The 27,958-nt window shown below is 50.9% G+C and overlaps 3 protein-coding genes across 5 annotated transcripts in view; all 3 read right to left on the bottom strand.

Moving 5' to 3' along the window:
* Positions 1-3,512: 3,512 nt before the first annotated feature.
* Positions 3,513-11,969, bottom strand: TXN2 (thioredoxin 2). Its single transcript, XM_027879547.1, has 4 exons — positions 11,895-11,969; positions 11,252-11,436; positions 9,143-9,266; positions 3,513-4,264 (listed from the first exon to the last, which is right to left on the bottom strand). Exons 2-4 carry the CDS (start codon positions 11,434-11,436, stop codon positions 4,148-4,150), a joined length of 426 nt encoding a protein of 141 aa, XP_027735348.1. The 5' UTR covers positions 11,895-11,969; the 3' UTR covers positions 3,513-4,147.
* A 1,565-nt stretch (positions 11,970-13,534) lies between these two features.
* FOXRED2 (FAD dependent oxidoreductase domain containing 2) lies at positions 13,535-22,398 on the bottom strand. 2 transcript variants are annotated; one of them, XM_027879543.1, is made up of 9 exons: positions 22,378-22,398; positions 21,338-21,868; positions 19,593-19,844; positions 18,833-19,102; positions 17,968-18,134; positions 17,156-17,321; positions 16,424-16,665; positions 15,389-15,559; positions 13,535-14,606 (listed from the first exon to the last, which is right to left on the bottom strand). In XM_027879543.1, the coding sequence occupies exons 2-9, from the start codon at positions 21,844-21,846 to the stop codon at positions 14,341-14,343; spliced, it is 2,043 nt and encodes a 680-aa protein (XP_027735344.1). In that variant the 5' UTR covers positions 21,847-21,868; positions 22,378-22,398; the 3' UTR covers positions 13,535-14,340. The 2 variants fall into 2 exon arrangements, with proteins under 2 accessions (XP_027735344.1, XP_027735345.1); XM_027879544.1 differs by lacking the exon at positions 22,378-22,398 and adding an exon at positions 22,156-22,172.
* Positions 22,399-22,769: 371 nt separating this feature from the next.
* Positions 22,770-27,958, bottom strand: part of EIF3D (eukaryotic translation initiation factor 3 subunit D) — an 11,699-nt gene continuing 6,510 nt past the window's right edge. For both annotated transcript variants that reach the window (XM_027879545.1, XM_027879546.1), the window contains exons 9-15: positions 26,911-27,058; positions 26,530-26,660; positions 25,988-26,073; positions 25,630-25,759; positions 24,996-25,138; positions 23,922-24,202; positions 22,770-22,904 (exon numbers count right to left, since the gene is read on the bottom strand). In XM_027879545.1, the coding sequence (XP_027735346.1) occupies positions 22,891-22,904; positions 23,922-24,202; positions 24,996-25,138; positions 25,630-25,759; positions 25,988-26,073; positions 26,530-26,660; positions 26,911-27,058 (933 nt within the window). In that variant the 3' untranslated portion in view covers positions 22,770-22,890. The remainder of the gene's footprint in view (positions 22,905-23,921; positions 24,203-24,995; positions 25,139-25,629; positions 25,760-25,987; positions 26,074-26,529; positions 26,661-26,910; positions 27,059-27,958) is intronic.

Raw genomic sequence — 27,958 nt, 5'->3', positions numbered from 1 at the left:
GGTGGCAGGATACCACACATGTGTGGTGATGGACATTGGCCTCGGTTTTGACGGTAAATGGGTTAATTTTCTTCCTAGTAGCCAGTACAGTGCTGTGTATTGGATTTGGTATGAGAATAATGTTGATAACACACCAGTGTCGTAGTTGTTGCTAAGTAGTACTTACTTTAAATCAATGACTTTTCAGATTGCTGTACTCTGACAGTGAAGAGCTGCACAAGACACCATGAGGGAGCATGGCCAGGACAGCTGATCTGAAATGGTCAAGGAGATATTCCATGTCATAGAACACCATGCCCAATATATAAACTGGGAAGTTACCTGGAAGGGGCCAATCACTGCTGAGGGATGGGCTGGGCATCAGTCAGTGTGTGGTGAGAAACTGGGTTGTGCATCCCTTGTTTCTCTGGGGTTTTTCTCTTTTTGTTGTTTCCCTTTTCATTACCAAGTATTGTTGTATTATTTATTTTATTTCCCTGTTCTTATCTCAACCCACAGGTTTTACCTTTTTTTAATCCTGGTTCTTCTCCCCATCCCACCAGGAGAGGGGTGAGCAAGTGGCTGCACGGTACTTAGTTGTCAGCTGGGGTTAAACCACAACTTGAGCTTGGGTGTGTTGCAGGGGCAGGTAAGTAGGATGGGACTGTGTAATAGGTGATCTAACTTGGTTTTAGTCTGGAAGTAAAGCCTATGGTAGTTTTTAATCTTATCTTTTTATTGCCTAGGATATTGCAGCTGTTACTCTTTAACTTGCGGGAAACTCACAGCAAGAACTTGCCACTATTCAGCAGCAGTTCTGAACAACACTGAGCTTAACGTTGCTAACAGCCTTGCAGAGCTGGAGAGTTTAATTGCTGATTCTGTCTGAATCCTGTAATTACTTGGATGGGGAAAACGAGGTGTGTGAGGGAAAGCTCAAAGTGATTAACAAACTGTTAGGGTAAACAGCCTGGCCAGGCTGGTGAAAGGCCCTGCCTAGGGCTGGTCAGTGTCCTGTTGACATGGAACTGGTCTTTGTTTTGTTCTCTGCACAGAAGGAATCATATTTGTTGACAAAGCAAAGGATTTACTGGCTGGGCAGGTGAGGTCAGACCTCACTGGAACCAAACTGTCCCCTTCAAAGGGCCACATATACACAGCCCTCTCTGTGCCGCAAGCCAGGCAACCTGAATTTTTCATCATCTACCAGCTCTTGAAGCTGGTCCTGGCATAGCACCTTTAGCAGAGAAGATCGCACAGATCTCCCTCCTTGGAGATATTCACTATGACCCAGAGCAGCTGAAGATTAACTTGGGAGTTCAGCAGGCAGGCGCAAACATCTTTGGGAAAGGAGCAGCTGTGTTAGGGCTTGATTCAAGTGTAAAGCCTACAGAAACAAATGGAAAACTTACGCTTGCCTGGAATCAGGCACCTTGGACAAGACTCTGAGGACAGAGTACCTGACTTTTGGGGGAATCTTGGTGTTAGGTTCAAAACACACACAGGGAGGAGAAGTGGGTTTAGCTGAGCTTTGCTCCCCCCGAGAAGGCAGTGACCCCCATGTCCTCTTACAACAGCAACAAGGAATATTAAGAGCTGAGAAAGCTACTGTAAAATATAGACAGGCTCGGGCAGGAGAAAGCAAATACTTAACAGATCAGAGTAGCACTGGATGTGCTTACCTCCAAAAGGGAAAACAAACTGCATCCTTCCTGGACTAAGCTTAGAGGAAACATTTTCCCAGCTGACATAGAAAAACAGCTACTGCTGAGGCATTACCCATTGCTTCAGCTCTCTTCAGTTGGGAAAGACCAATATCACATCCAGGTGGCATGAAAATTGCTTTTAACCACTATGTAAATACACTGCTTGTAGTGCTTCCCACTTGTACATCCTCTGTTATTCACACTGCTGTGGGAATACCTGAAGCCTCCCCAAGCCGATGGCAAACAGGGAACTGAATTATGAATCTGGCATCCTTGTGCTCTGAGTCCTGTCCTGTTGTGAAAACCTTGCAAAGCGCTCAGGGAATCTCAAACTGTTCCCAAAACTCTCCTCCTCCTGTCCACTTGTTACGATGTTCTGATGGATTCCCACAGGGCACCATGTACGTGGATCTTCAGCATTTATCTCAAAGAAACAGTTGTGGCTTTCATATAATGCACTCTGAAGTGTGCTGGCACTTTAATAGCTGAATGACACTTTAGCTCGGCTTTTCCTTAGAAGGAAGCGATAAAATAACTAATTTATACTGCCCCGTAATTACACAATGCAAAGTCACTGTGTTTTTTCCTGTTCTGTGGGATGGTAAGGCAAAAAAGTTGACTATTGTCGGGTATGTGACGCTGTTCCCCTACTTTTCCTGCTCATGCAGGAAAATGGAGAGCCTTTACTAGAAGTGTTTACCAAGCAGGAACACCGAAACTGCAGGGGAAATTGCCCATCCTGAAACACAGGGAGGACAGGAGCAGCATGGCTTCTGTGATCTCCAAAATAAAATGAAATGCCAGGTTTTATTGATCACAACTGACCGACAGTTCTTAACCAAATTACATCCAAGTGACATCACCTCTAGCAGCATGCCAGGGGTGAGATCAGCCCAGCCCGGATGGGGAGGCACCCATCTCAGGGGACCAGCACCACCTCGTGCTGCTGCCCAGGCCCCAGGGGTGACAGAAGCAGGTGGGAGCAGTGACACCAGCAGCACTGCACTGCCAGCAGGACTTGGATCACCACTCCCCTGGCTCCTTCAAAGGTCATAAATCGTCATTGCAAAGGTGCAGGAAAAAAATTTCCTCACTGCTCACAGCAACCTATGCCAGGGAGGTGAAATGGAACAGAGCCAAAGCAGATTTAAGAGTGACTGAAGGAATCAGAAGCTGTGGAGGAAAAAAAAAAGCAGCTTGTACGTGGTTATTAAGCACTTACAATGTTCTCATGCAGCTCAGATAAGCAAACTGGAATTAAACATTACAGTAGGCATCAGTGCTGGTGCTGTACTCTGCCTACAAGCACTCAGAAGCCAGGCTGGCTGGAAACAGGTGCATATGAGGAGGAGGAAGAGGAGGGAATGGCTGAAGGCTCTTGCAATAGGAGCACAAAACTGGCACGCATAGTCCAAAGGTCAGGGCAGTTGAAGTCAAGGCTGCCTTCTGGCAGGGCTCACCTGCGCGAGCAGACTTAACACACAAAAGGGAGAGGGAGGCTCTCAGGCTCCACAGGCAGGAAAGGAGTGAGAAAAGCATGGGGGGAGCAAGCACAGCTCAGGTTCCTTGTGCACAATGAGCAGCTGCTCCTCTGCATGTGAGAGGCAAGTTCTACCTCTGTTGCCCTGGATCCAGCAGAACACAAAGGGGGTCCTAGAAGTTGCAATGAAAGCCCTAAAAGTAATCTCCTACTTTGTTTTTCAGCACATTACCTTTTAGTAGGGATCAAGTCATAACCTGCACTCTCCCAACTCATCATCAGAAACCAGCCCCCTGTGCTGCTGATACTCCCTCTCCACCTCTCTGGACAGACAAGGGACTTCCCTGTGATTTCTAAGACTCAAGTTTTATTCTCCAGCCAGACAGCAGTGACCGATAAAGTTCTCTATTGCAAGCATACAAAAGGAGATCCATAAAATACTTCTCCATATTTTCTCTTATAAAATTATGATGGGAGCCCACGGATTTTTAGAGGAGTTGTACCCGTCCCTGCAACATAAGGACAGAGAAACAAAGAGACAAGTTTCACAGGCAAGGCAGAGGCATTCTCAGCTTTAAATGAACCCACCCAGGGCAGGTATGTACCATCATCTTGCAGGGAGCAGCTGCCCTCTGCTCTGGGCTATCAGATGTGAGGCAAAGAGAAAAACATTCCTCGTCTTAACTCAGCAGCAGCAGCTCTGCACGTCAGCTCTTGGCTGATAAACACAGGCTCCTAATTCCAGCCACATTCCCTATTTTGAGAATAAGCAGCCCTGCTCCTCAATGCCCTTTACAACTACTGCTCACGAGAAGGGGGGGAGGGAGGGAAGGGTTACGACACTGTCCGTCTCCTAAGATCACCAAACCAGAAGAAACCCCCAGGTTGTACAGGGCAGGGAGATGACCTGCCCTCAGCTCTCCCAGGTAAGGAATGCACAACATGGACATGTCCAGAGGAGAGGTACAGCCACCCTTTTACTTCAGGCTCCAATGAGTTTCTTGAGGAATGCCTCCAGCTGATCCTCATCCTTTATGCCCACAAACTTATCCACAACGTCTCCGTTCTTCATAGCCAGCACAGTTGGCACTGCTGACACCTGGGGGCAAGAGAAACAGGGAGACATAGGTGAGCAGAGGCTGTGGGGAGCCCAGCTGCACTGGGTTCCCAAATGGAACTCTACAGAAGTGGCTACAAGGCAGCTGAGCATACACTGCTCTAGAGTAAGATGTCCACTTGCCAAACAAGCCAGCTGAGCTCCACGTTCCTCCTTTCCCTGTGGCGTCATCTCTGTACTGACTTACAGCAAACTGCTAAGCAAAGGCTGAGCTGCTTTTTGAGTTTAAATTTTTAAAGACTAAACCAAAGCTAATATAAAAATGAGGCAAGGCTGTTCCCACATCTCCAGTACAAATTCCTCTTCTCCTCCCTTTTTGTTCTGTCGTAAGCGAACAAATCCGGGACACCACTCAGACATGATGACCTTTGGACATTTTGTAGCCACAGCAGCATCAGACTGGATCGATGTTCTCCAGACAAGACTGGAGGTGGAAGATGGTCCCCGCCCTATCACTGCACTGGTAGATTTCCTGCTCCATCATATCATGGTAATGACAATCCCCTCCAACCTATCTTTCCTTTTCCACTGCTGTTTTCAGTGGTTCATCTGGTCATACACTAATGGCCACTCACTGCAGATCCCTGATGATTAGGTAAGAAGTGAAAAAGTCCTTCTGACCAGAGCCAGCAGGCAGCTGTGCTGCTCTAGGCACTGCTTTTTTAGATCAGAACAAAGTTTTCTGGGAATTATCCAAGAGAACAGCGTTGGAAATGACAACACTCTCCAGGGACTTGCTGGTTGACTGGTGACAGCAGAGGCCCCAGGGACACTCTGAAGAATCAGAGTTTGGAGAGCTGCAGCACTAGAAGATCTGGTCACATTTCTGACCCTACAGCTTCAATGCCCTTATCTCTGCAAAGTCTCCCCATCAAAACACGTCCTGTCCTTATCTCACCCACTGACTCTCCTCTAGCCTGCGGGGCCTTCTCATGTGCATTGCCAGCCTTGCTGCCAACAAGAATCTGTAAATCCCTCCTCTAGAAACCCACTAGAGGGCTGGCTTTTCTCCCACTGGGAGCCTAATATGAAAGGGACATTTTGTCTTCTTCCCTTCCCACCCAGTCCCAGCCAGACTCTGCAGTCTGTTCTTCAGGGCTTTGCAGTCTCATGAAGTGAAGCGATGGGAGCGCCGGGGCTACTGCAACGCAGGATCTTCAGCTCCTCCTAGTGACTGGAGGGAGCACAGACACAGGGCTCGGGCCCCAGCGCTGGCGATGAACATCAACGTTTCCTTGTGGTTTTAGGGGCGAGAAAGGACAGTACCAGCATGGCACTCAACTGGTCACTCCCTTCCTGAGAAGGGCAAATCTCCACTGAGCCTCCCTCTACTTTCCACAGTGGGTTAATGCTGAGCAGAGTTGCGCCAGCTCCAACCAAAAGAAACAGCAACAGCAAGCATCGGGCCATTAGGGCCTGGGTGAGGAACAGGCCGATCTCGGGAAGCACCAAAGATGAGCAGCCAATGGGGCTGTTACTGGGCCCTGCGTGCCAACCAGAGCACCCACGAGCTTCACACAGCCTCAACCCCTCCGTCTCTTTCCCTCTTCGTGCTGGTGAGCAAACCCTGAGGAAGAGTGGAAGGTCTGTGCCTGGCGCTGCAGAGCCAGGCAAGAACCAGGGGCATGGAGCAACTTGCCTATGCTCAGAAAACATGATGCTTTTGTCAGCTTCCTTCCTGCCAGCTGCAGCAAGGGCAGCCTGTTAACAGAGCATGCACTTTGTTTTGCTGGTTGAGAAGCAAATGTCATGGGAATTTTAGAATGCAAAGTTGAGGGCATTCTTTAATTTTTTTTCCCCCTTCTTTTTTTGGGTCCCATCTGCACTGAACCTAAACAAACTTTCTTCCTCCCTCAAGAGCATTTCTACATAAAAAGTCAGTCTGCTTTTGATCAGTGCTGACCACACAGATAAATAAACAAACATGGCCATCCAGGTTATTCCTGGCAACACCCGTACCACGGGAATTCTCTCCCATCTAAAACTGGGGCTTTCATACTAACTTGGATGCCACACAACAGAGCAGAGAGAAGGATTTCACCCAGGCCTACAAATGAGGTGGTAACACAGGATGGAGCTCCATTGATGAACGACCATCTCTGTACTCAGCAGCTCTTCTGAGCTGCCCAGCCACAGTGGCTGGAGAAGGGGCTGCCCTTTCCCAATGACCACACACAGAGGCAACTGGCCAAGGCAAGAGATGAATCTAAAGAATTTGAAGAGACTGAAGATAAACAAAAGCATTTCTTCTCCCTTTCTGCTCTCGAGGTGAGAGGTCAGAAGCAGGCCGGAGCAGTGGAGACAGGCCCCAACCAGAGATGAAAGGTGTTAGATAAAAGGAGGAGTCCCCAGAGAAAGAACTTTTGTCCTGGGCATAACTGGACGGGGAAGGGCACTGGGGACATTACTAGTGACAGGAACTGCATCCGTGCGTGCTTCGTGCTAAGCCAGGATGGCTGGGAGCCAAGGGCAGACAGCCACTTGTGCAGAGGAATGCACTAGCATTCCTTGGCTCTTCCAGGGGGTCTCCCCCTCATCCTGCCTCCCCCTGTGCCAAGGAGGCTGCTGACTAGGACACAGTGCAATCAGGCAGCAAGAGGGGGGCTGTATGTGTGCGTGGGCAAGGGAATAAACATGGATGGAAGGAGACTTCCTGGCAGCTAGTGAAGGAGTTGTGGGGGTGGCATGGACACTGAAAACCCCCAAAACAAAAACTTTCTCAGCCTGCAGACATCTGATCCCCAATGGAATGGCTTTAAAACAAATGTTTGCTGATCCCTTCTAAATACCACCTTTGGTTTTCCTGATCTCTCCCGAACACTATCTTTGGTCCCTCTTTGATCTTGACTTGGTGTCTTCCCATCAGCCCTTGCACTCACATATTTTTAACTGGCAACTTCACAGAAGACAAAGCAAAACCCAGCACATGCTCAGCACATGAACCAAACTTCTGCCTTGAAAAGGATGCCCCGAACTAGGAAGATCAAAGCAAAAATTCTTCCTTTACCCCTACCTGTTTGCAGCTATCCTACTCAGACACTGCCCAGGGATGGGGTTTTAGCCATGGGGATAATGGCCCAGTCAAGATATACACATCACCCTGAAAGCAGAGGAGGCAGCAATAATCCCCACGCTCTCTTACAACACGAAATCTTCATCATGTTTGTATATAAGGCTCCAGAATGAACTGGTAGAAGCTGACCCTTCCCTGCAGCCTCAATCCTGCCTGCCCCTCTCCCCCAGGGCTGCCAGACAGGCAGACCCTGCACACAAACACGTGCACACAGCGGACAGTGCAGCTGCTCACTCACCACCCTGTGGGAGAGCACATGCAGTGTGTCGTTAAACCTGCACAACTTGTGACTTTCAGCCTCTTTTCACAGACCTTTCTTCATATGCACACACCCTGCTTGCCATTTTCCACTCATCTGAGATTATCCTCTTGTAATCCCAGCTAATTCGATCTACTAGAAGGCTTGGAACAATACAAGACTTGAGCTAATATTCTCTTCTTTGCATGGCTGCTGCCACAGCCTCGCCTGCACCTGTTAGCATTTACACACTTTTTGACCACCATTAAAAACACCTCACCCTCTTCAACTCCTCACCAGGACCCTTCTGCTGTGCAGCCTATGCCAGCCCTGCTCAGGAGCCAGCAGCCAGCTTTCTTGGCCTGGGGAGTATCTGCCAATGCATGTCCACCACCAAGAACACCAGAGGCTCTTGTGCTCAGCCTGTGGGAGCTGCAAGTCATGACTGTGGGCACCAGCTGTGTGGACACGCCACCACAGCACAGGCAGAAACGTCTCCCTCAGGAAAGAGTGGGAGGGAACAAGCTGTTTCCACTTCCGTCTCCTTCTGGCTTGGCAGGGTGTGGGAATGGCATACAGCGTCTTCTCCAGGCTCAACAAAATGACAGCTTGCTCGGGAGATGGTTCACACTTTGCAGGGCAGTCTGAGGAGCTTCCTGAGCTATCTTCCACCCTGGAAGCAGGACTTCATCTGCAGAGGGGGAGCAGATCCATCTGTGTGACACTCAAGTGAAAATCAAGCACTTTCTTCCCAGTAAAACACAACAGCAGGATGCCCTGACTCCACAGACAGAGTTGTTGTTTACAAGGAGAGAAAACAGATGCGAGCACAGTCGCCAGAGCTTTTGTATTTTTTAAACTGCCTAATCACAGGAAAAAAATAACTAAATCATGTAAACCAAAAGCATTCTCCAGTTGTTCTTTTCCTTCCTGGGAGAGAGGCAGCACAGGGAACACATCCAGCAGTGGTGTTAACACATTAGTGTGAGCACCAAGGTCCCTCCTGTCAAGAGCAGGATGCCTACTCCTGTTGTTTATGTGTGTTTCCTGACCTGGCTTTTACCTGTCCAAACAAAATGCACGGTGTCTCCTTGTGCTGCAGCTTAAGGATAGGATGTTATGACCCAGCTAGAGATCCTGAACAAGGAAGGGAAACAGAGGATGGACCAGTGGCACAAAGAACCACTTTCAGTAACAGAGCAGATTGGGGCTTGTTACTTCTTGCCCTGCACTCGAGCAGCCCAGGCTCGCAGCGAAATGCCCCATGCGCTCCAGGCTCCTCAAGGCCAGGCAAGTGACAGATGCCTGCAAGTCCCAGAGGACACCTTTGTGCAGAATCAGAGGCGAGAATGCTGAGCATGACCAGCAGAGCTGGGAGAGCCAAGAAGCAAAATCCACCTACTAACAAGCAACCCAGTGGATCAGGAACCAGTAGGCACTGAGCTTCCCCTCCCCTCCAGTGCCGCTGCCGTGCAGGCACAGCTTTCCCCAGGGAGCGACCTTCTTGGCACTGCCAGCCAAAGAAACTCTGTGCTCTTCCGCCTCCTACCTCGTACTCGATAGCAAGGTCTGTGTGATCATCAATGTCCACCTTGGCCATCACCACCTTCCCCTCCTGCTTGGCCACCATCTTCTCTAACCTGGGACCCAGAATCTTGCAGGGACCACACCACCTGATGGAGCAAGAAAAGAGAGGGGACATTAGAGAAGGCAAGCACAGCAACAGCCATGGAGGATGTGCTGGTATGCCAGTGCTGCTCTATTCAGGAGCCAGCCTGGAAACAACATTCCTGAACCAAGGCTTTGAAAAACACTCCTCTCACAAAAGAGCTGCCAAAGGTGTTAAGGAAGCTTTGTGTTCAGCCTCCCAGAAGCCACTCTGGCAGTCACACTCAAACCACCTGAGCTGGGACCGAGGCCCCTTCACAGCTACACACCCCACACTCACACTCAGACCAGGTTTCCTTGCTGGCTCGTCCCCAGGTTTCCCATAGCAGTCTCAGACATCCCCATCCTTAAAATAATAATCTTTGTGTAATAACAAAGTAACAGCTGGAGCTGGTGCCTTTGAGGAGGAACCCTGAACAAGGGAATCCTTGGGCTTTTATCCCCTTACAGTCTAAGCCCAGTATAGTCAGCTCCTGCTGTGTTTCTGAGTGTCAGATCACCTGGCTGGGCCACATGTCCCCAAGCCATTTGTTGTGCAAAGGGTCAGCAGTTCACAGCCTCTTGCCTGGGGCTCCCACACAGAGCTCAACCTGCAGCTCCCTTGCAACTGCACCCCAGAGACACCTGCACTGAATGTATTCCTCAACAAAGGGTTCTTTCTGTGTGTGTGGTGGAGGGGCTGAGTGGAAGAAGAGGTCACCACACAGCATTTGCGGTGCTTTGGATGTCGTGCCGATCACACCGCAGCCTGCTCTGCCAGCCTTGCTGGTTCTCCTGCCCCTCTTCTTGTTCATCCCCATCGAGCTTTACGTCCATGTGCAGAGCTGTGATCCTGCCGCCCTACAGCAAGTGTTGCTGCCGAGCATCGGTCTTGCAGACCACACCCAAATCAGTTTATGCCAATCACCAAATCACAGATTTCCCCCCCGCACGCTCCCTGCAGGGTTTACAGAGACCCCCTTTAGCTGGAAAACGCGCATAGGCATTGCATCTGTTCAAAGGGGGACCACCTAAGCCAGACCCAGGTGCAGCAGTAGCAGGCTTTGTAGGGCCCTGGGTCCTCCCTGCATTCTCTAACTGCATCAGTTAGGATGCTATGAACTTCTGCAGTTCAAGCAAAACATGAGTTAAAGATCTAAGTACCCTTTTCTTTTAGAATTGAAGCTCTCGTGAACTTTGCTGCTCCTCAGCCCCCCTCTCTATCAAAGTTTCAGGCTTTCAGTTGTTTGTCCTCTCCTCCCTGGATGATCTCAACTAAAGTTCAACTTTGGTTTGCCAGCTTGGTCTGTTTAGAGCAGAAGTTTTTGGGCTGCTTCGTACTCTGTTTGCCCTCAGTCAGCCACCACAGGCTGACGTGACAGCACTGCAGGACTACGAAAACACATGAAAAAACAAAGATAATCAGTGTTGTTAACACAGTAGATAACATCTAGGAATATTTTTACTGGCAAGAGGATGACAACATTTTCACTGATGACAAATGCTGCTGTTGGTGTCACAGGGCTGTTATTAACCCAAAGGCATTTGCTGTCAGGAGCTTCAAGAGCATGCAGACTTAGGAAACCTGGAAAGACACAACGTGGCAGTGCTGGGGCAAAGCAAGTACAGAGCTCCTCCATGGCTGTTAACAACATTTAATGTTTCTAAGAGGACAAAGCTAAGTAGGGGAGAGATCAGAGTTTTTTCCCTGAGGTACCTTTTGCAGGATGATGCAATGCCGGGGGTGGGGTGACACCTGAGCACTTGGGAGGTGCAGCAAGGACACCCTGGGGAAAGCCTTCCCAGCACTGCTGTTTGACACCGCTGCAGAGCATAGCTGTGAGTGAAATCTTTATGGACTGAGCTCCATGGGCAGAAACACCTTGTAACACCAGACCCCACAGCCTGGGAAGCCCTCGGGCCTGCTCCTCCCTGGTGTGCTCGCAGTGCCACCGTGCCAGGAGACTCAGGGCACACCTGCACATGTGACGGCAGACGGGGAGGAACTTACTGTGCATGGAAATCCACCACCACGGGTTTGGGGCTGTTCACCACCCGGTCCTGGAAGTCGCTGCCATCCTGCACATTGAAGGTGCTCCTGCGGCCCGCCGAGGTGCCAAAGGCCCTGCAGGGGGGTGCCGGGGGGCCCCACGGGGTGAGGGACAGCAGCCGCCGCAGCGCCAGCCTCTGGGCCATCTGTGGGGACAGCGGGAGGATCGTGGGCTGGGGGGCACCCCATGGCTGGTCCCACTGCGGCAGCGCCCCGAGCCGAGAGCGCTCAGCAGGGCAGCCCCCAGGGAAGGAGGTGCCCGGGAGCGAACACTGATGGAAGATCACACGGGAGGGCTCCCCGCCCCCGTGCCCAGCCCGACACCCCCTACAGCTCCGGCACCACGGCCACGGGGCCTCCAGGCGCAGGGCCCCGCTCCCCCGAGTCCCCCCGCTACGGCCCGTGTCCTCCCACCCCCGGGGCAGCCCCCGCACCGCGGGGCTCCTCCAGCCGGGGCATCCCGGCAGCTCCTGCAGTGACAGGACCCCGGGACCCCCCGCCCAGTGGCGGAGGACAGTCCCAGCTGCGGGGGCCCCACTGCCCTCCCGACCCTGAGGAGAGGCCGCGCCATCCGGAGAGCCCCCCCCGCCCGGTCCCCCCGCACCTTCCCGGCCAGGAGGTGACCCGCGCCCAGCCGCACTTCCGCCCGCCGCCCCGCCCACCTGCGCGCTCATTGGCCGCAGCCGCCGGATGGCTGCGAAAACGAGACCACCGCCCCCTCAGCCGATTGGCCACCGCCCCAAGGGCCTGTCACCTCTGATTGGCCGCCATGCCCGTCCTTCAAGCTGCTTCGCTCCGCCCCGCAGGGGGCCTGCGGGGCAAACCCCGAGCGCTGATTGGCGGCGGAGCCCTCCAATGGGCGCCGCCCTCCGCACGTGCCCCATTCCCGGTCCCGTTCCCGGTCCCGTTCCCGCTCCCGGTGCGGCTCCTCCGCGGGGGCACCGGCCGGCGGCTCTCTGCAGGTCGGAGCTGGGCAAAGGACTTTCCTTGCAGTGCACAGCCCTGCCACCCCCCCAGACAGCCATTAACTCCCCTCCAGAACACACCCTGCGCCCGCGGGGGACACAAACCAGCATTCCTAACCACGGTGCCTGATGGAAAACAATTCAGAGCCAACGCTTCACCCCCTGCCACCTCCAGCACTGGGGGGAGCCCAACCAGAACAAGGCTGAGAGGGCAACACTCATTCAGCAGCACCCAAAGCACGAAGACTCGGATCCCGGCTCCCCAAGTCCAACTGGAAGCAAGTGCCAGCAAAACCACTGTGGTTTGAGTCACCAGATCCAACCCTGGGAGACATGCAGAGCATGCTGGAAGAGTTGGTAGGTGCTAGTTTTTTAGACTGTCACTTTTCTAAAGGAAATCACAATGTAAGGCAACATGTACACTGTGAATGTACAGATTCACATTCTCCAGTGGGAATTTGAGGATGGAAGAGGAAACGGCTGGAGAATGTGCATGCGTCTTGGTACAACAGGGATGTACTCTGTGTCAGCACACACAGGGAACAAATGAAACTGGCTCTTGGGGACAGCTGGTCAACCCGATTCAGCCCTTTTCTTCTCCTGGACAATTCCAAATTAAAAAGCCCATGGTGCCAAGACGACCATGGTAGTAGTAGCAAGTAGTAGCACCACCCAGGCAACTACAGGCCATGAGAGCCATTCCCAGTCTGGCCTTGGAGCTGGGGCAATGGGATGTAAAGCCCACAGAAAGATGCTGATTGATGCCACTGAGGTGATTGTTTCCCCTCTCCAGCTGCACACGAACAGGCGAGATCTTCCAGAAGCAGCAGCATTGCTAGCACAGCTCAGTACTCCCAAAGAGAGCATTTGTAATTTCCTTCACCTCTTCTGCTCCCCAGCCTCTCCAAGAAACTGGGGTTTTACAGAAACAGTAGCTGAATTCAAAGGACTGGGAGAGCTTAGGTACGTGTAAGGTACAGCCCCTTCCAGTCTGGAAGCACAAGTGTATATTTTTTGAGAAGCTAATGCGTTGGAAAACATGTGTGGAGGTAAACGCCTGTTCCCTCTCACCCTTCCTCTGTTTCCTAGAAATCACAGGTCATAAGGCCAAGCTCAAAACTGCACTCGCTTTTCAACTCCAGGATCATGGAAGCAGCCCACAAGGAGGAGACAGGCGAGGGCATGTGGCTGACAGGGGGAGCAGTAAAGTGCAGACAGCCTCCCAATCACTCCCTGTAGGATCTCAAGGTGACTGGAGTGGAATAAATTAGAAGGAACATTTTAACAACATCAAACTTTCTTGATGGGACGTAGTGCAAACAGCAGAAATATTAGTCATGCTTCATAAAAGACAAAGGGCTAACCTTCCAGGCTGCCTGGTGTGGGAGAAGAAAAACATGAGGACAGTGGAGCTGAACTCATTGTCAATCTCTGTGTCCCAGGCATTCCAGGCAAGCTGCTCACCCACTGTGGAAGGAAGGGTCCCTTGTAGTGCTCTCTGGGAAATGATAAATTATCTGACCTATATGGTAACTAAAAAACACCCCTCCCCCCTGAAGCTACACAACTGCCCTAACTCAAATGCAAGAAAAATACTGAAAGTTTGCCCGGAGTACCACTTCGGGACCCAATGCAGGAACAGATCTTCAAGTATACACAGGGTACAGCATCCAGAGACCAGAGAGGCTGCACCAGGCTCCACAGGGTGCAAGCAGGTCACCTCCAAAGCGGAATGTGACATTTTAAGTTTCCCAGGTGTTCCTGCACTCTCTTCTGTGACCTCTGTACGTTGCTGCAGTTACTGGTCAGTCAGATAAAAACAAACACCACCTTCAGGCAACTCTGAGCTCTGCAAGGACAACGCAGGAGCCTCAGCATCACTGGATTTTGGCCCGTTGTTCATCCTCCGAAAGATGTTGGTCCTCTTCGTAACAGCAAGATCTGAGCAGGTCTTTGGCAACTCACGATTAGGGGAAGGCATGGGGATGGAAAAAGGGCACAGGAAAAGGGCAGAATCCTGCTGTGGATCTCTGTTACAGTACTGAGACAACAGCACCTATAGGTTTCAGTGTAGAGCAAGAAAGGTTAAAGCTCATCCTTGGCATTGACGAGATGCTGCAACGGACGGACTGGAATCACTTGATCTCTCAGCAACTGGTCCCTTGACCTGTCGTGGCTGTCAGGGGGTCTGTCATCTGGAAAGTCTGTGAGGGTGTAATCTTGCAGCAGTCCAGCTTGCACCGCGTGGCGCCGGAGCCCCTCGCTGCCCATGAGCCCCTGCATCCTCACATATCCCTGCTGGCAGAAGGGGGGCAGCTTCTGACGGGTGAAGGCAAACAGGAAACAGGACTCTGCAGGGGAAAGGATCAAAAATCAGACTCAGCAGAGATACTCTGTAGGGAAAAATTCCCATAAACTATCAAGGACTCATTCAAAACAAAAGGCAGAGAGGATGAGGGAAGATGACGGGAGTTTCCCACCCAGGACCCTGCCCTGGGTGGCAGCACAGTAATCGAGTTAGTTCTGCAGAGCTCAGGAGATGCAGAGAGGGATCTCCAGTCTGCACTCTGGGAGAAAAAGGATCTGGATTTGAGGTTGTGTCCATCTGGCATCTTCTTTGTACCACAGGATTGCTTCCCTCTGTGTGCCATGTGAGCTTCCTGCAGGAGGTTCCCAGACCACTCTTCAGACCAGGAAGGGAGGGAGCAGAGGCTGTCTTCAGCTCTCACACCACAGCACTCTCATTTCCCATGGGAAAGCAATCCCGTCATCAATACATAAGATCTAGTACCCGATGGTACAAAGAAATGTTCAGATAATGGAGAAGGAAAGCAGCAGCTAGAAAAGGGATTGAACCCAACCTCATATACCTTTCCCTAAATCCTAGCATGCCTGGACCAGTCTCTTTCTAATGGAGAGCAAGAGCAAAAGCTCTTTGGGAACATACGCATACAGAATGGCACTTTTTACTGTCTGGGATTGTGTTGAGGAGGTGTGACTTGTTGAGGAGGATGGTGAGACAAGCAACTCACCACAGAAAGATCTCAGCTATCTGCAGAAGAGATCCCTCCTGTCGTTTGTCCCTCACATTCCTCCTCCTCCTCCTGCCACCTCAACCCTGCGTTCAAATTACCTGCAAAGAAACTGCGCAGGTCGGTGCTGAGGCAGTTCTCCAAGAAGCGCCTCAGTGGCAGGATGTGAGCATTTGGGGCTGTCCAGTCTGTCAGAAAGTCCTCCACAATGTGATGAATGGCATCTGGACGAGGGAGAGGCCACTCTGGGGGCCGGAGTTTCATCTCACGCTCTGCCAAGAGAACATTAAGGGAGTCTCTTAGAAACAAAATGGCATTAAAAAGAGCTTGGGGAATGGAAAGCAGCTGTGACAGCTGTTTCAGCTTTTGTCCTGACCTTTTAATCCCTACCTTGCTTTCATTTGCAATCCCCTCTGCTAGCTCTGTCCTCAACAGCCCTGCCACTGCACAGCTGCCCTCTGTCCCTGCTCGCAGCATTCCTGTCATTTCACTCCTGTTCCCCCTGGGCAGGGACTGCCAGACGGGCTAAGCTGTGTTTAATGCTGCTACACATCATGCTTATTTCTGTGCAAGGCAGGCTGGACCCTGACCTTAGGTTTCTGGAGATGAAGACTCAACACACTCATTTCCCAAGGAAATCTATTCTGAGTGTGTTTGCTTGCTGGATATAACACTCCTCTTCAAACCCCTTGCCTTTGGCTGCCTCTGTGGCTGTGTGACCTCTCAGACCTGGGCCGGCCACACAGAGTAGCTTTCTTTTGGCAGCAACACTGCCAAACAACAACAGCCCAGCCTCATCTGCCAGGCTCTGCAAAATACACACAGGGTGCCAGCCAAAGGGAAGCAGTGTTCTTTCTGGGAATGGGGAGACTTCCAGCATGCCTGTTTGTTCCTATTTTCAAGTGTGAGGTTTCTAGTACCACCCTGCTACCCCCTGTACTGACCGATGGAAACTTCTTGCCAACTGTCAGCTTCTTTTTCAGCTCACACAGTGGTGGGCGGGTGTCTCAGAGGATGGACATGAGGGAAATGGAGAAGGGGGAACAATGCCTTCAGGTCCCACCCCTCCTCTGGCTCTGAACTATCTTCATCCCTCTCTATTTTGATTCTATCACATAGCTAGCAGGAAAACTCACCTGTTGGAAGGCGTTTGTAATAGTAAATAACAGGGTGTAGAAAGTTGGACTGCCAGGCATGCTGTGCCTCTCCCACAGCACGGTTGTAGTAGAAGACATCCTTGTCAGCCCCAGAGAAATTCCTCCCATACTCCATGATGATGACAAAGAGCCCATTGGGAGCCTTTCTCCCAGTCTGCATTTCCAGTTCGGCCAGGACTCCAGTGGGGTACTCTTCCAGGTATTCAAATGCTGTGGCATTCCTGTGAATTACAACCACACCATCAGACAAAGCCAGCTGGGATCCAACCCACCCTCAGCTGGGTGAGGATAAGGGTAAAAAGCCATCAGATAGTAATTTTTTTTTTTCTGGTCATTACAGATCTGGGCTGGACTTGATGCAGAGCTTATGAAGGCTGCAGATACTGTTACAAGACTCCATTATTTTCCTGGATTATGGGACTCCTCTTTACATTAGCACTGCTCAAGAAAACTCTTTTCCTGGGGACAGTAAAAGAGTACTCCGTCACTGAGCCTGGAAGGAAGGAAGGTCAATTCTAACCCTTTAAGAAAGGGAATTAACTGGCAGAAGTAACTGCCACCACTTGTGGCAGTGGTACAGGTCTGGGGGGGCTGCCTACACGATGGTAACGTCCTTAGGCAGCAATTTCTGTGGTGGCACCATGGGAAGAAACGGTAAAGAAAAAGAATCGAAATGATGGAGTGCAGTGCTGGGAATAATTACTCACTCACTCTCTCAGCAGTATGATGTCAGCCAGGACACTGAACATCTGGTAGAGGCCTGAGGCCTCATTCACCCGCTTGATGATGGAATTGGTCAGCTGTGTAATAGGGTAGACTGTGGATGGCCAGGGGACACCATGGTGACGATTTTCCAATAGGCGATGGACTGCGCGAGCTAAGACATCGAGAGAAACAAAGACAGCTTAGTTAAAAATCCAATCTTACGGTTTTAAGAAATCCAATCGCTCTGCTGCGGCGCAGGACTCAATAAATAAGCTTTACAGCTCCTCTGCGCTCAGGATCTCCCACCCCAATCGCTGGTAACTGCAGTGGAGACGCCCTCTGAAAGCTGATGGGATGCTAAGTGGAGGGGGAGGGGATGGGGGGTCCTCAGGGATATTTCTTTACTTCTGAAAAGTCCTTTAATGATAAGGACGGGCAAACACATATAAAGAAGGAAATTTTCTCTACTGCCCACAGCTGCTGGGTTTTAACTCCACAGCACAGACCTCTCACCCACAGCCCGTCACGAGGCAGAGCATCTGGCAGGAAGAAATCTATTGTGTTACATAAATAACAAACAACAGGCAAGAGAGACACAAGACAAAACAAAGACAGACAACCAAAAACTTCAGATATGACCCCAAGTCACTTCTCCTCCACTTCAGATGATGCAGATGGAGCTGCAGCTTGACTGTGTTTTGTCATTGTTATTGCCAGAACAAGGCTAAGGGTGATCTCTTTCCAGCAGTAAGCTATGGACTGTTTGAAGGGAGGAACAATTTCCACCTCTGCCCTTTCTGTACACCCCAATTACTCACTTGTATACCGGAATCCATGGATGAAGCCCCCAGCAGATTTCCTGAAGTCAACAGAATGGCTAGCAGTGCCGAGAACGAAGAGTCCTCGAGTGCCTCTGGACTCATAATTGGGTTTGATCTGAGGATACTTTTTAATATTCCCTTTTCCTGGCATCATTCTAAGGGATCTGATGTGCAAAAGAGAAAAGCAGGCTGTCAGGAAGGATAAGGGTAGCAAAATAAAAAGGGTTTCTGATACACATTATATTGCAGCCACTTCAAGACTCTGCTTCATACCCCTGCTGCCCTCAGTGGGGTTTACTACTAAAATGAGGATCTTCAGAAGACAAGGATGCTCATTCCAAGGTAGCTCTGGGCAAGATCCAATTCCAGGCTTAGCCACTGACAGTGAATTCTGGAAGACTGAAATTAGCAGTATCATTTTCGACTGCAGATGCACCGAGATGGAGTGAAGGTTGCATCCTCAGGGAAATTTTTTTTCCTAGACAAAACCTTCCTGTAGCAATCTGCACCTGTACCATTCTCATTTCAAAAAAGCCCCAAAACATTGCTAGCCTCCTCCATGCGATCTGACAGGTCAGGATGTTAAGTTCTAAAGGCACAAGTTTTTCTGTGTCACTCAGGTCCCAGCACTACCATCTGCTCAGCCGTAGAGTCTGTCGGTCAGAGGGCAGCAACAAACACACTCCCACTGGGACACAGCCTTACTTGCAGGGTAAACAGAAGACTGTGCAGCACCAGGTAGCTCAGAGCACATGGAGGTCCAAACAATGCTGCCAGGAGAGGACCTGCCCTTCCTTTTCCTCTCTACTCAGGCCCTTCAGACTAAACACCTTCTTCCCTGGAGATCCTGGTTCTCCCTCACCTGTTATAGATGGAGAAGTCAAACTTCCAGCCCAGGCAGCGGATGATACGGTCATAAGGTGCCCGGGTGGCAAAATTGTCCAGTTCGTCCTGTGGGAGGGTGATGGAATCGATGCCTGCGCTGATGTTCCTGTTCTCCAGGTAGAACCGGAGTGTGATGTGCAACTTTCCTTTTTTGTCCTTGACAATAGCCAGATCTTCTAGGTCGCCCTCCAGAAGCCCATCCAGAGATTTCAGCTGGTAGGTGTCGAGCAGTCCATTGTTAATTGCTCTACAAAAAACAGGAGAACACAAGAAGGGCTAAAAGAAGGGAGTTTCTGTCTTAGCTGCTGAAAATGGGATCAATTGTCAGGCATCCCAACTCCTCTTCAGTGTAAAGGTTACCCCCATAGCCTCAGGGCTCACAGGAAAAGCACAGGTAACACAGCCCCGCTGCCCTTGCAGGATGTAGAGGATGTAGCCAACCTCTCAGCTTTCCCCTCTGATTGCAAGCAAAGAAACAACGTGAGAGCCAGCACTTTTCCAAAACATGTTTCTGTTTCACGCAGATCCCAAAAGGCTCTGATCAAGCTTCTGTGTTCAGCAACTGCAACCTGGATTGTTTTAAACCAAGGACCTACAGAAGGCCCCACGTTCCCCCTGTGCCTCCCAGGACCACAGCAGCACCACCCGCACAGTCCAGCCTGTCGCCTGGGAAAGAAGCGATTCTCTTTGTTTGTACTCCAGCTGCATCACTAGGAGGAACAGAAACGCTTTCCTACCTCAGATCCCCGACGTAGTGGGTGGCCCAGGAGAGGCGCACGCGGGACCGGCTCACCATGTGGATGAAGTTCGTGACCCCCAGAATGTTCTCCGCCGTCTCAAAGGCCGAGTTCCCTCGTCCCAAGATCAACACGGTCTGGCCAACAAAATCCTCCGGGTTGATGGACACAGTCTCGTAACCCTCAACATATTCCGAGCCAGGGAAGTTTACCACGTTGGGGACCCACGTCCCAGTGGCGACCAACAAAGAGCTGTAAAAACAGGGATAGCACCAGGGAATGCAGGAATTAGAGGAATGGGGCTCCATCTCAGCACTCCTTCCTCCTCCCACTGTGAAAGATGGATGTGATGTGGCCCCCGCAGTGATGCTAGACCAGAGGCACAGGTCATGGTTTCAAAAGAAACCTCTACCCAGTTTCACCTAATCACCTGCTCCTCTCTTCCCTCTCCTCAGGACAAGTAGGAATGTTCTTATAAATAGCAAATAGTGGATGCTGTACGTACACATCTTACTCCACTGTTCATGAACGCAAGTTCTACTCATATGTACTTACTGGAAATATATATAATGCTAAAGTTCCACAGGTTGGTTATATGCTGCATAAAAAATGACTCTGATTTAAAATTTGAGTTGCGTTTTAGTAGAGCAGGACAGAAGTAATTTTTAAGACAGACAGGAAATGCTTTCGATATTTTGAAATGTAACTCCCAGCCATAAAAACATGTTAGGAAAATCACTAATTGTTAACACCAAAAATGAGTACAGCAATCTTTTTATATCTCTCCGTAAGAGCTTTTGCTTGATTCTTGGGGAAATGTTTGTGACTTAGATGGAAACGCCAGGCAGCTGAGGCGAGCGGTACTGTCTGCTGTCCCAGCCTTGATTACACAGCTCCCAAAAAGCAACTTGCTTGCGGTACGTGGGTGTCCAGGATTGCCTTCTGTCCCCTCTGAGCCTGCCAGCAGCGCACCGGCAAGTGACAGCCAGCACGACCTGCTGTCGTAGAGCTGAGGTTCTCAGGAGAGGTGGGAAATACACTCCGTATGTTCACACGAGCAACTTTTAGGTTTTTAGGAACGTAGCTCAGTGACAGTACGGGATACACACGCGTAAATATGACAAGGGGAATTCAGGGACCAGCAGGGTTGAGGGTTATTTCTCATAATTTCCCACTTTCCTCTTGTTCCCCTCTGTATTCCAGCTCTGTCAGCCCAGGGCTCAACTTGGCTAGAGCACAGTTTGGAGCTGAGACCTGGGATTGAGGTGTCACTGCACTGACTCACTCTCATTTTCAGTAAGTGAAGTGCTGGCTACAAGTACAACCGTGTTATTTTTTTCACGGACAGCAATTATCTAGTAATAAAACAGTAGTGATTTCAAGCTTAGGTATCAAGGATGGACCCTGCCATGATGGCCATTGCACCAGTTGATGTCTGCCCTGCCCTCAGCTGCTTAAGGCAAAAAGCATTGCTCATGAAAGGCAATGTCTTCCCAGGAGCAGTTATTCCACTCATTCAACCACTGATCCCCACAAAAGGTTTTTCCCCTGTGGTGGTGGTTAAGGCTCTAGGAGGCTGTGAAATCACCATCACTGGAGACACTCATGCCTCAACAGGGCAAGGCTCTGAGCAACCCAACAAAGTGGCCTTTCTGGGTCTCTTCCAATTCAACTTATCCTGTGATTCTGTGACCTCGAAGATGACCATGTAGAGCCACATGGCAAGCCACAGGTTTGCCCGTTACCTGCACTTGTAGTTCTTCCTGTCCTGGTCAGTCAGGAGAAAGTAGTGGCCATTCCAGGCCTGCCCGTTTCTCTCCAGCGTCACATGGATAATGGCCGTGTTGTACTGAACCCGCAGCTCCAGCAGGGACGCAAAGTCCTCCAGGTAACGCACCATCGTGTCAGCGTGGGGGAAGAAGTCACGTGAGTAGTGTCGGAAAAGCAGCCGCCTGTCATGGCTGAGGAGCGAATTCCAGTCGTGGCGGAGGTTGAACTCACTGTTGGATTTGCCCGTGTACTGCTTATTGATGCTGATGAGCTTGCGGTGGCGAGGGTAGAGGGCGAAGAAGCTGCCAGGCGCGTGGCTCCGCTCAAAGACGATGTAGTCCCGCCTGGCTTGCTGGAGGAAATAGGCCACCTGCAGGCCCGCAGGGCCAGCCCCGATGACGCAGTAGTCATGGTAGAGGAAAGCGGTGCCACTCACCGCACACAGGGCCAGCCCCAGGAACATCCCGCAGACCAGTGTGGCCATGGCGGAGCTGGCGCTGCCGCCCCTGCGGGGGAGAGCACCAGGGAAGTGTCACCTTGGGGACTACAGCCTCCATGCAAGAGACACCTGACCCCACTAGTGCCCACCTGCCCCTGCCCAGAGACTCCTGCCCCGCCAGTGCCCACCTGCCCCTGCCCAGGCCCGGCCGCCATGATGCCCCAGTCAGGGCAGGGGTGCTGGGGCGGGGCCCTGGTCCCTGCCAGCCAATAGCAAAAGGGGCCCCGGGTCCCCCAGCCAATGGGCGCGCAGCGCCCCCGGCGGCAGCGCACAGGTGGGAAGGTGGGGCAGCACCTGTGGATTAATGGCCGCGAGCGCCTCTGCGCACCAACATCCAATGGGAGAGGGCGGCCCAAGCCCACCAGCCAATGAGCGGCGGGGCGCCCCGCGCTGCCCTCGCTGCCCCGCCAATACGGTCCGGCCCCGGTGCCCCCGCCCCCGGCGATGGCGCGCGAGGCGCACGTGACGCGCGGGGCCGCCGCCGGCCGCGCGGACCCGTCCGGCTCGCGGCCGCACCTGCACCACGGAGCCCCCGCCGCTCCGCTCCTCCCGCTCCGGGCTCCTCCCGCTCCGCTCCGCTCCCTCCTCCCTCCCGCGCCGCCCGGGGCGGGGCGGGGCGGGCAGGGCGCTGCCTCCCGCGCGCTGCGGGGGCGAGTGAAGGGGGTGGCGCGCGCCTCGCGCACCACGTGACGTGGCAGCCGCCGCTTCCCGCCGGCAGCACCGCCGCGCGCGCACCACGTGTCCGGGGGCGGGCCGCGCTTAAAGGGGCAGCGCGGGAAGGGGGGCCGGGACGGGGGCACCCGATCCGGGCACGCGCACACGGGCACACACACACACACACACACACACACACGGGCACACACACACGGGCACACACACACGGGCACACACGGGCACAGAGCACCGCGTCACTTCGCAAAATCAACTTTATTCCGATTTCCCCCCCGCTTATCATCGATGTGCAGCCACTGCCCGCCCGCAGGGACGGGGCTGCCTGTTGCTGCCACCCCTCGGTGCTGGCTGCAGGGTTCAGCTCTCTTCCTCTGAAACAGAAGAGAAACAGTAGTGAAACGACCCAAAAACCCAGAATAAACCATGTCTGTCAAGGAAATGCCACAAGGAAGATGAAAAACCAATGCTGACACTTCAGGGAGATTTATCACCCCTCCGACTGCCTGTGCCTCCCTCCCTCCCACCCCCCATCTTCCCAACAAACCTGCCCATCAGCCAAGACCACACACACGTCATCTGGAATTACACGATGTACATTCCTGAGTAAATTACGCAGAGACCTAACTAACATTTCCATAATAAAATCCAGAGTGGCCACGCCACGTTTTCAGCCTAAGAAGAAGCTGGGAGCTATTTTTCCCGTCACAAAAGCAGGAGCTCCAGAATAAATGGTTTCCCACTGTCTGAACAGAGCACATAGACAACTTGTATCAGGGATCACAGATGGTTTTAGGCAGTGAAGCAAAACCAGCTGTCGTCCACAGGGTACTACCAATCCTCCAAAACTCCCATCCTGACTAGCCAGTGATTGCTCAGCTTCAACAGCCACTTCAGGAAAGCCTTCGCTGAGTTACCTCAATTGTGCTCCATCACCACGCGTTTTAAATGTGTCATCTGATAGTCACTGCCATTTCTAAAACTGTAGTAAAAAAATTTCCCAGTGCAACAGAAATCAGCACCCACTCACTCCTGCAAATCTTGGGGCCACTGAATGAAGGCCTTGGCAGGATTCGTTTTTCCAGTCAGTGCTCTGGATCTGGGACCTCTCCTCCCTAGCCCTGTTAACTCAGTCCTCATTAAGCATCTGTACAGAAGCACAACATCTGCATTTCCAACTCTGCTGTTTTTGCTTCCAACTGAGTACTCCCAATGTCACCCACGCCTTTCCAGCTGAGTCCCATCCTTGGGACCACATGTTCTTCAGCCTCGCTCCTGTCCTGCCATTACTCAGATCTCACTCTCTGGCTCTGGTCTTTACCACAGGTCACCCCTTTTCATCCAGACCAGTACATCACTTAGAAGCATAAATCCCCAAATATGCTACAAACCTTCCTCTTCCTCTTCTTCCTCTTCATCCTCCTCATCTTCATCAGAGCTGAAGGTGCCATCAGGCAAACTGTAGATGCGGATCACCTGCTTGTTGGGGTCCTTGAGGATGAGGTACTTCCCCTCATCCAGCTTCATGCAGATGTCAATGACACATCGCAGGATGCCCCAGGCGTTCTCTATGCTCAGATTAATCTGGCTGGCAAACTCATTTGGCTTGAACTGCTGCGTGCCCAGGATCACATGGCGGGAAGAGTCCTTCACGTGGTAACGGGATACGTACCTAGGCAGGGCAAGAAGAAACCAGAGGGGTATCAGGAAATAAGGCTCAGACAGCAGAAGAATGCCAGCAAGAAAAGCACTGTGATCATCTTAGTTTTGTTTTCTGGGCTGAGAAATCCTAATACTCCAACACTGAAAGTTAAGAGGATCTTCTGGCTACAAACTGTCAATCAGTAATGCACCTGGAAATCCCCAAATCGGATGGAGTGGTACAAAAGATACAGAAGAATTAGTCGAACAGATAAAAGGTAAGCAATAGCATGATTAGCTGGGACTTTGGAATTAAGCACATGCAAAAGTATCAGTCCTGTGTCTGAGGGTGTAACCTAGGATTGCAGAACCACTAGAAGAGAGTTAGTAGATACCTCCCGTTCATTACCCACAGCGCGGACTCAAATGATTTTAGGCTGAGAGTTCAAAAGGGGCTGTGGCCATACCCTCCCCCCACCACCCAATTTCTCAGTAACAGGGCACTGAGGAGGATCTCAGTCAGATTCCTGACAGGCAGCACACTCACTGCGGTAATTTTCCTTGCTGGTGACCTCAGCAAACAGGCTGAGAGCCACTGAGGCCACCTGCCCCTCACATGTGTGGGGTCTCACAAGGTCAGTCACAGCAGGGGCACATCAGCCTGATGCTGATGGGAAGCAGTTCACACCAAGGCTGGTGTGCTCATCACAAGCTTTCCCTTCTTGGCCACCCAAGTGTTTGGTTTTTTATGATTACTCATTTTATCAATGCTTCACATATATATACTGGGTTTAATCATGGAAAATGCACCTGGAAGAACTTACCCAAGTTTAAGATACTCAGATCCAGCCAGTAGTGCACAGCATGTCCAGCGGGCTAATTTGTAGCTGTTATTTTTCAGCTCCGTGGCAATCACAGCTCCTCTCTGGGAGTCCAGCTTCTGGCGCCAGTCTACTCCATTGCAATACTGAGGAGAATCAAAACTAGGGTCAGCCTGACAAGCCAGCAGCAGCCACCTCTTCAGCCATCTTGTCATCAGGAAGCTGCTTTCAGCTACCTCGGTGTACCCTCAGGGTGCACTGTATGAGGGAATGTGAACTGCAGCCTATAGGGAAAGCCCTTGCACTGGAAAAGGAGAAACACAAAAAGCTGGGATTGCCCAACATATGTGGCACTGGTTAGAAACGGTAGTTTGTCAGAGAAGAATTCATGAGGGAAACATGGGAACACACTGGCCACTGTGCTAAACACCTGGAGACAAGAGGGTTCAAACTAGCTACATCTTATCTGGGAGAGAATGCCATCAGCACTGCTTGTCCACCAAAGTTATACTCCTTTGATAGAATGTAACACCCGGGGCACACCGCCAGATGTTCGTCTTATCTTCTCTGCTGTACCTGGCATGTCAGGCAGCAGTGAAGCAGTTAGAGCTAGCTTTGGAATCCCATTCCTCCTCACCCTGGAATCCCACTCGTTCAGTGTTTTGATGTTGATGAATGACACTTCTCCATTAGCTCCTGTCATCACTCCATCATGTTCACAGCGGACAATGAGATCTATATCATCTCCCAGCTTCCACCTTCGGTACCTGCCAAGAAACAATCCAGCTGATTATTTCTGACCTTTGATCTCTTCCAGATCCATGCAAGCACTCAGCAAAATCTTTTCCTCCTCTACCTGTTCACTCAGAAGTTAACCATGAATCCCTCTCAAGGTAAAGCTCCTATCAGTAACACTCCTAATTTGTTTTGCCTTCATATCACAAAGACATCCTGCCTCCTTGCCAAACCTGGGCTTCAGAGTGGTATCAACATACCTGTATGCAACAGAGGCTACTTCGTTTTTATCCATGTCATCCTCCACAAAGGGGTTTGGGTTAGGAAACTTGTATTTCTCCTTTCCCTGCAGATGAAAACAAAGGGCATGTTAGGAGAAAAAGCCTGAGACAGCTCGCCCCTACCGGAAAAATATTCTTTTATGGCAACAGTAGCTGATTTCCCTTATGTAGAAAAACACCAAAACATAAAACAGCTGATGAGAAGCCTCATGTTCATGTTAGTCACAATGCTATAAGCAGAACTTGTACTGGTACTTCAGGTTCAGTAAGTGTACTCAGAAGCCTGGCTGCATCACCAAGGGGAGTGAGATGGTCTCTCTGTGAAATATAAGGATGAAAACTTTTCTACAACAAATTCACACTGCTCACCAGAAGCAATCCCACCTCCTTCAAAACGGAAAGAACACCAGTGTAACATAACTGTCAATTAAAATCCTTCTGTGCTGCATTAAAGCAGCCTTAATGAAGTCTCAAGACTCTCTGAAACACAGGCCCTACTATTCAGCACTGCTCCACCTTACCATCCTCAGACACTGCTGGGAGAAGTTATGATTGATGTAGGTAGCTTCCATGGCAAGGTTGCGTGGAGAATTAAAGGAGTTGCCCTCCTCCTGTGGTGGTTCATTGGCTGTTTCACTCACTGTTAGGAGGTCTGGGAAGAAAACCAGACACAAGCGGTTATACTTGGGGGAGTAACTACGTCAGCTTCAGTGAGTCGCAGCCCCACACTGGAGCAGATCAATACTCAAGTTCCCCCCGCAGCTATGTGGTGTACTGCAGTAATCAGGTTGTTCAGTGGTCTCAGTCTGGACACCGAGACAAAGAACAAAGTCAAGTAAGCATAAAGAAAATTAGACCCTTTAGCTACTGCAACAGAAATTTCTTTCAGGACTTTTCCTCACCAAAATCTGAGTTGTCCCTCTTGTCAAAGAAAAGCTTGGATCCAACTCTCTGGACAATGATGTCCCAGGAATAGACAGAGCGAGTGCAGCTCATCAGCGTGGCCAGGATGGCGTCTGTGGCAAACACATTCCCTTGCGTCTTGGCCAGCTATGGATGGATATAAGAGGAGGAGAAAACTGTGTTTCAGCAATAAGAACAGATACCCCTTCCCTAGCCAGGATGAGAAGTGCTAGCAAATCAGATCACTGATTTCTTCTCCCATTCTGAGGAAGCTGGACCAGTAAGTACCTGTTCTCTTATGATTATTTATTTTATAAGTGCTTCACATATATATATACTGGGTTTAATAACGGAAAATGCACCTGGAAGAACTTACCCAAGTTCAGGATACTCTGATCCAGCCAGATCCACCATTAGACAAAGCAAGAGGTACTACCCAGCAATCCTGGCCCACCCTCATCCTCACAAGGGGAAAGCAAGAAACCACTATGAAATGTATGTTGGAAAATGCATGGTTCTTTATTGCCAGTGAAGTGACAAGAGAGAAATCTCTGAGCCTTCCTCACCTTCAAAAGCAGAACCCTCAAGAATCAGGTCTCTGACATAATATTTCCTTCCCAACAAGTACCAGCCTGCCTGCCCTCCCAGAATTATAGCTTTTCCTTGGCCAGTGTTCCTAACTTTGCATTAATCTAGCTCTGCCTCAGACCTAAGAAAAATAATGATACCAACTAACGCTTCTTTACTTTTACCCTTCAGTTTGACAGTGACAGCTGGTCTCCAACAACAGCACACACTGGGCAACACGCTGCTGGGTTTTACAAACCAGCAAACATACCTTTCGGATAACTGGATCGTCCGTAGTGGTGACAGTATGGAAGATGCGCTTAATGCTCCTCAGGAGCTTCTCATTCCTTGTTGTAATGCGGTCAAAGGCTTTGTCATAGTACTCCAGGGCTCCACAGCACTCTCTGCAGAGGCAAGAGAACCATCTTGACACCCCTCCTAGGGACACCACTACCCATGAACCACACAGGACTGAAGAGC

Source organism: Empidonax traillii, unplaced genomic scaffold (assembly GCF_003031625.1).
Source record: "Empidonax traillii isolate 1590-97213 ecotype Southwest subspecies unplaced genomic scaffold, ASM303162v1 scaffold55:size2822071, whole genome shotgun sequence".
In the NCBI taxonomy this organism is placed as follows: domain Eukaryota; kingdom Metazoa; phylum Chordata; class Aves; order Passeriformes; family Tyrannidae; genus Empidonax; species Empidonax traillii.
Note: the sequence above shows the minus strand (reverse complement) of the source record. Positions and strands in the feature narration are given on the sequence as shown.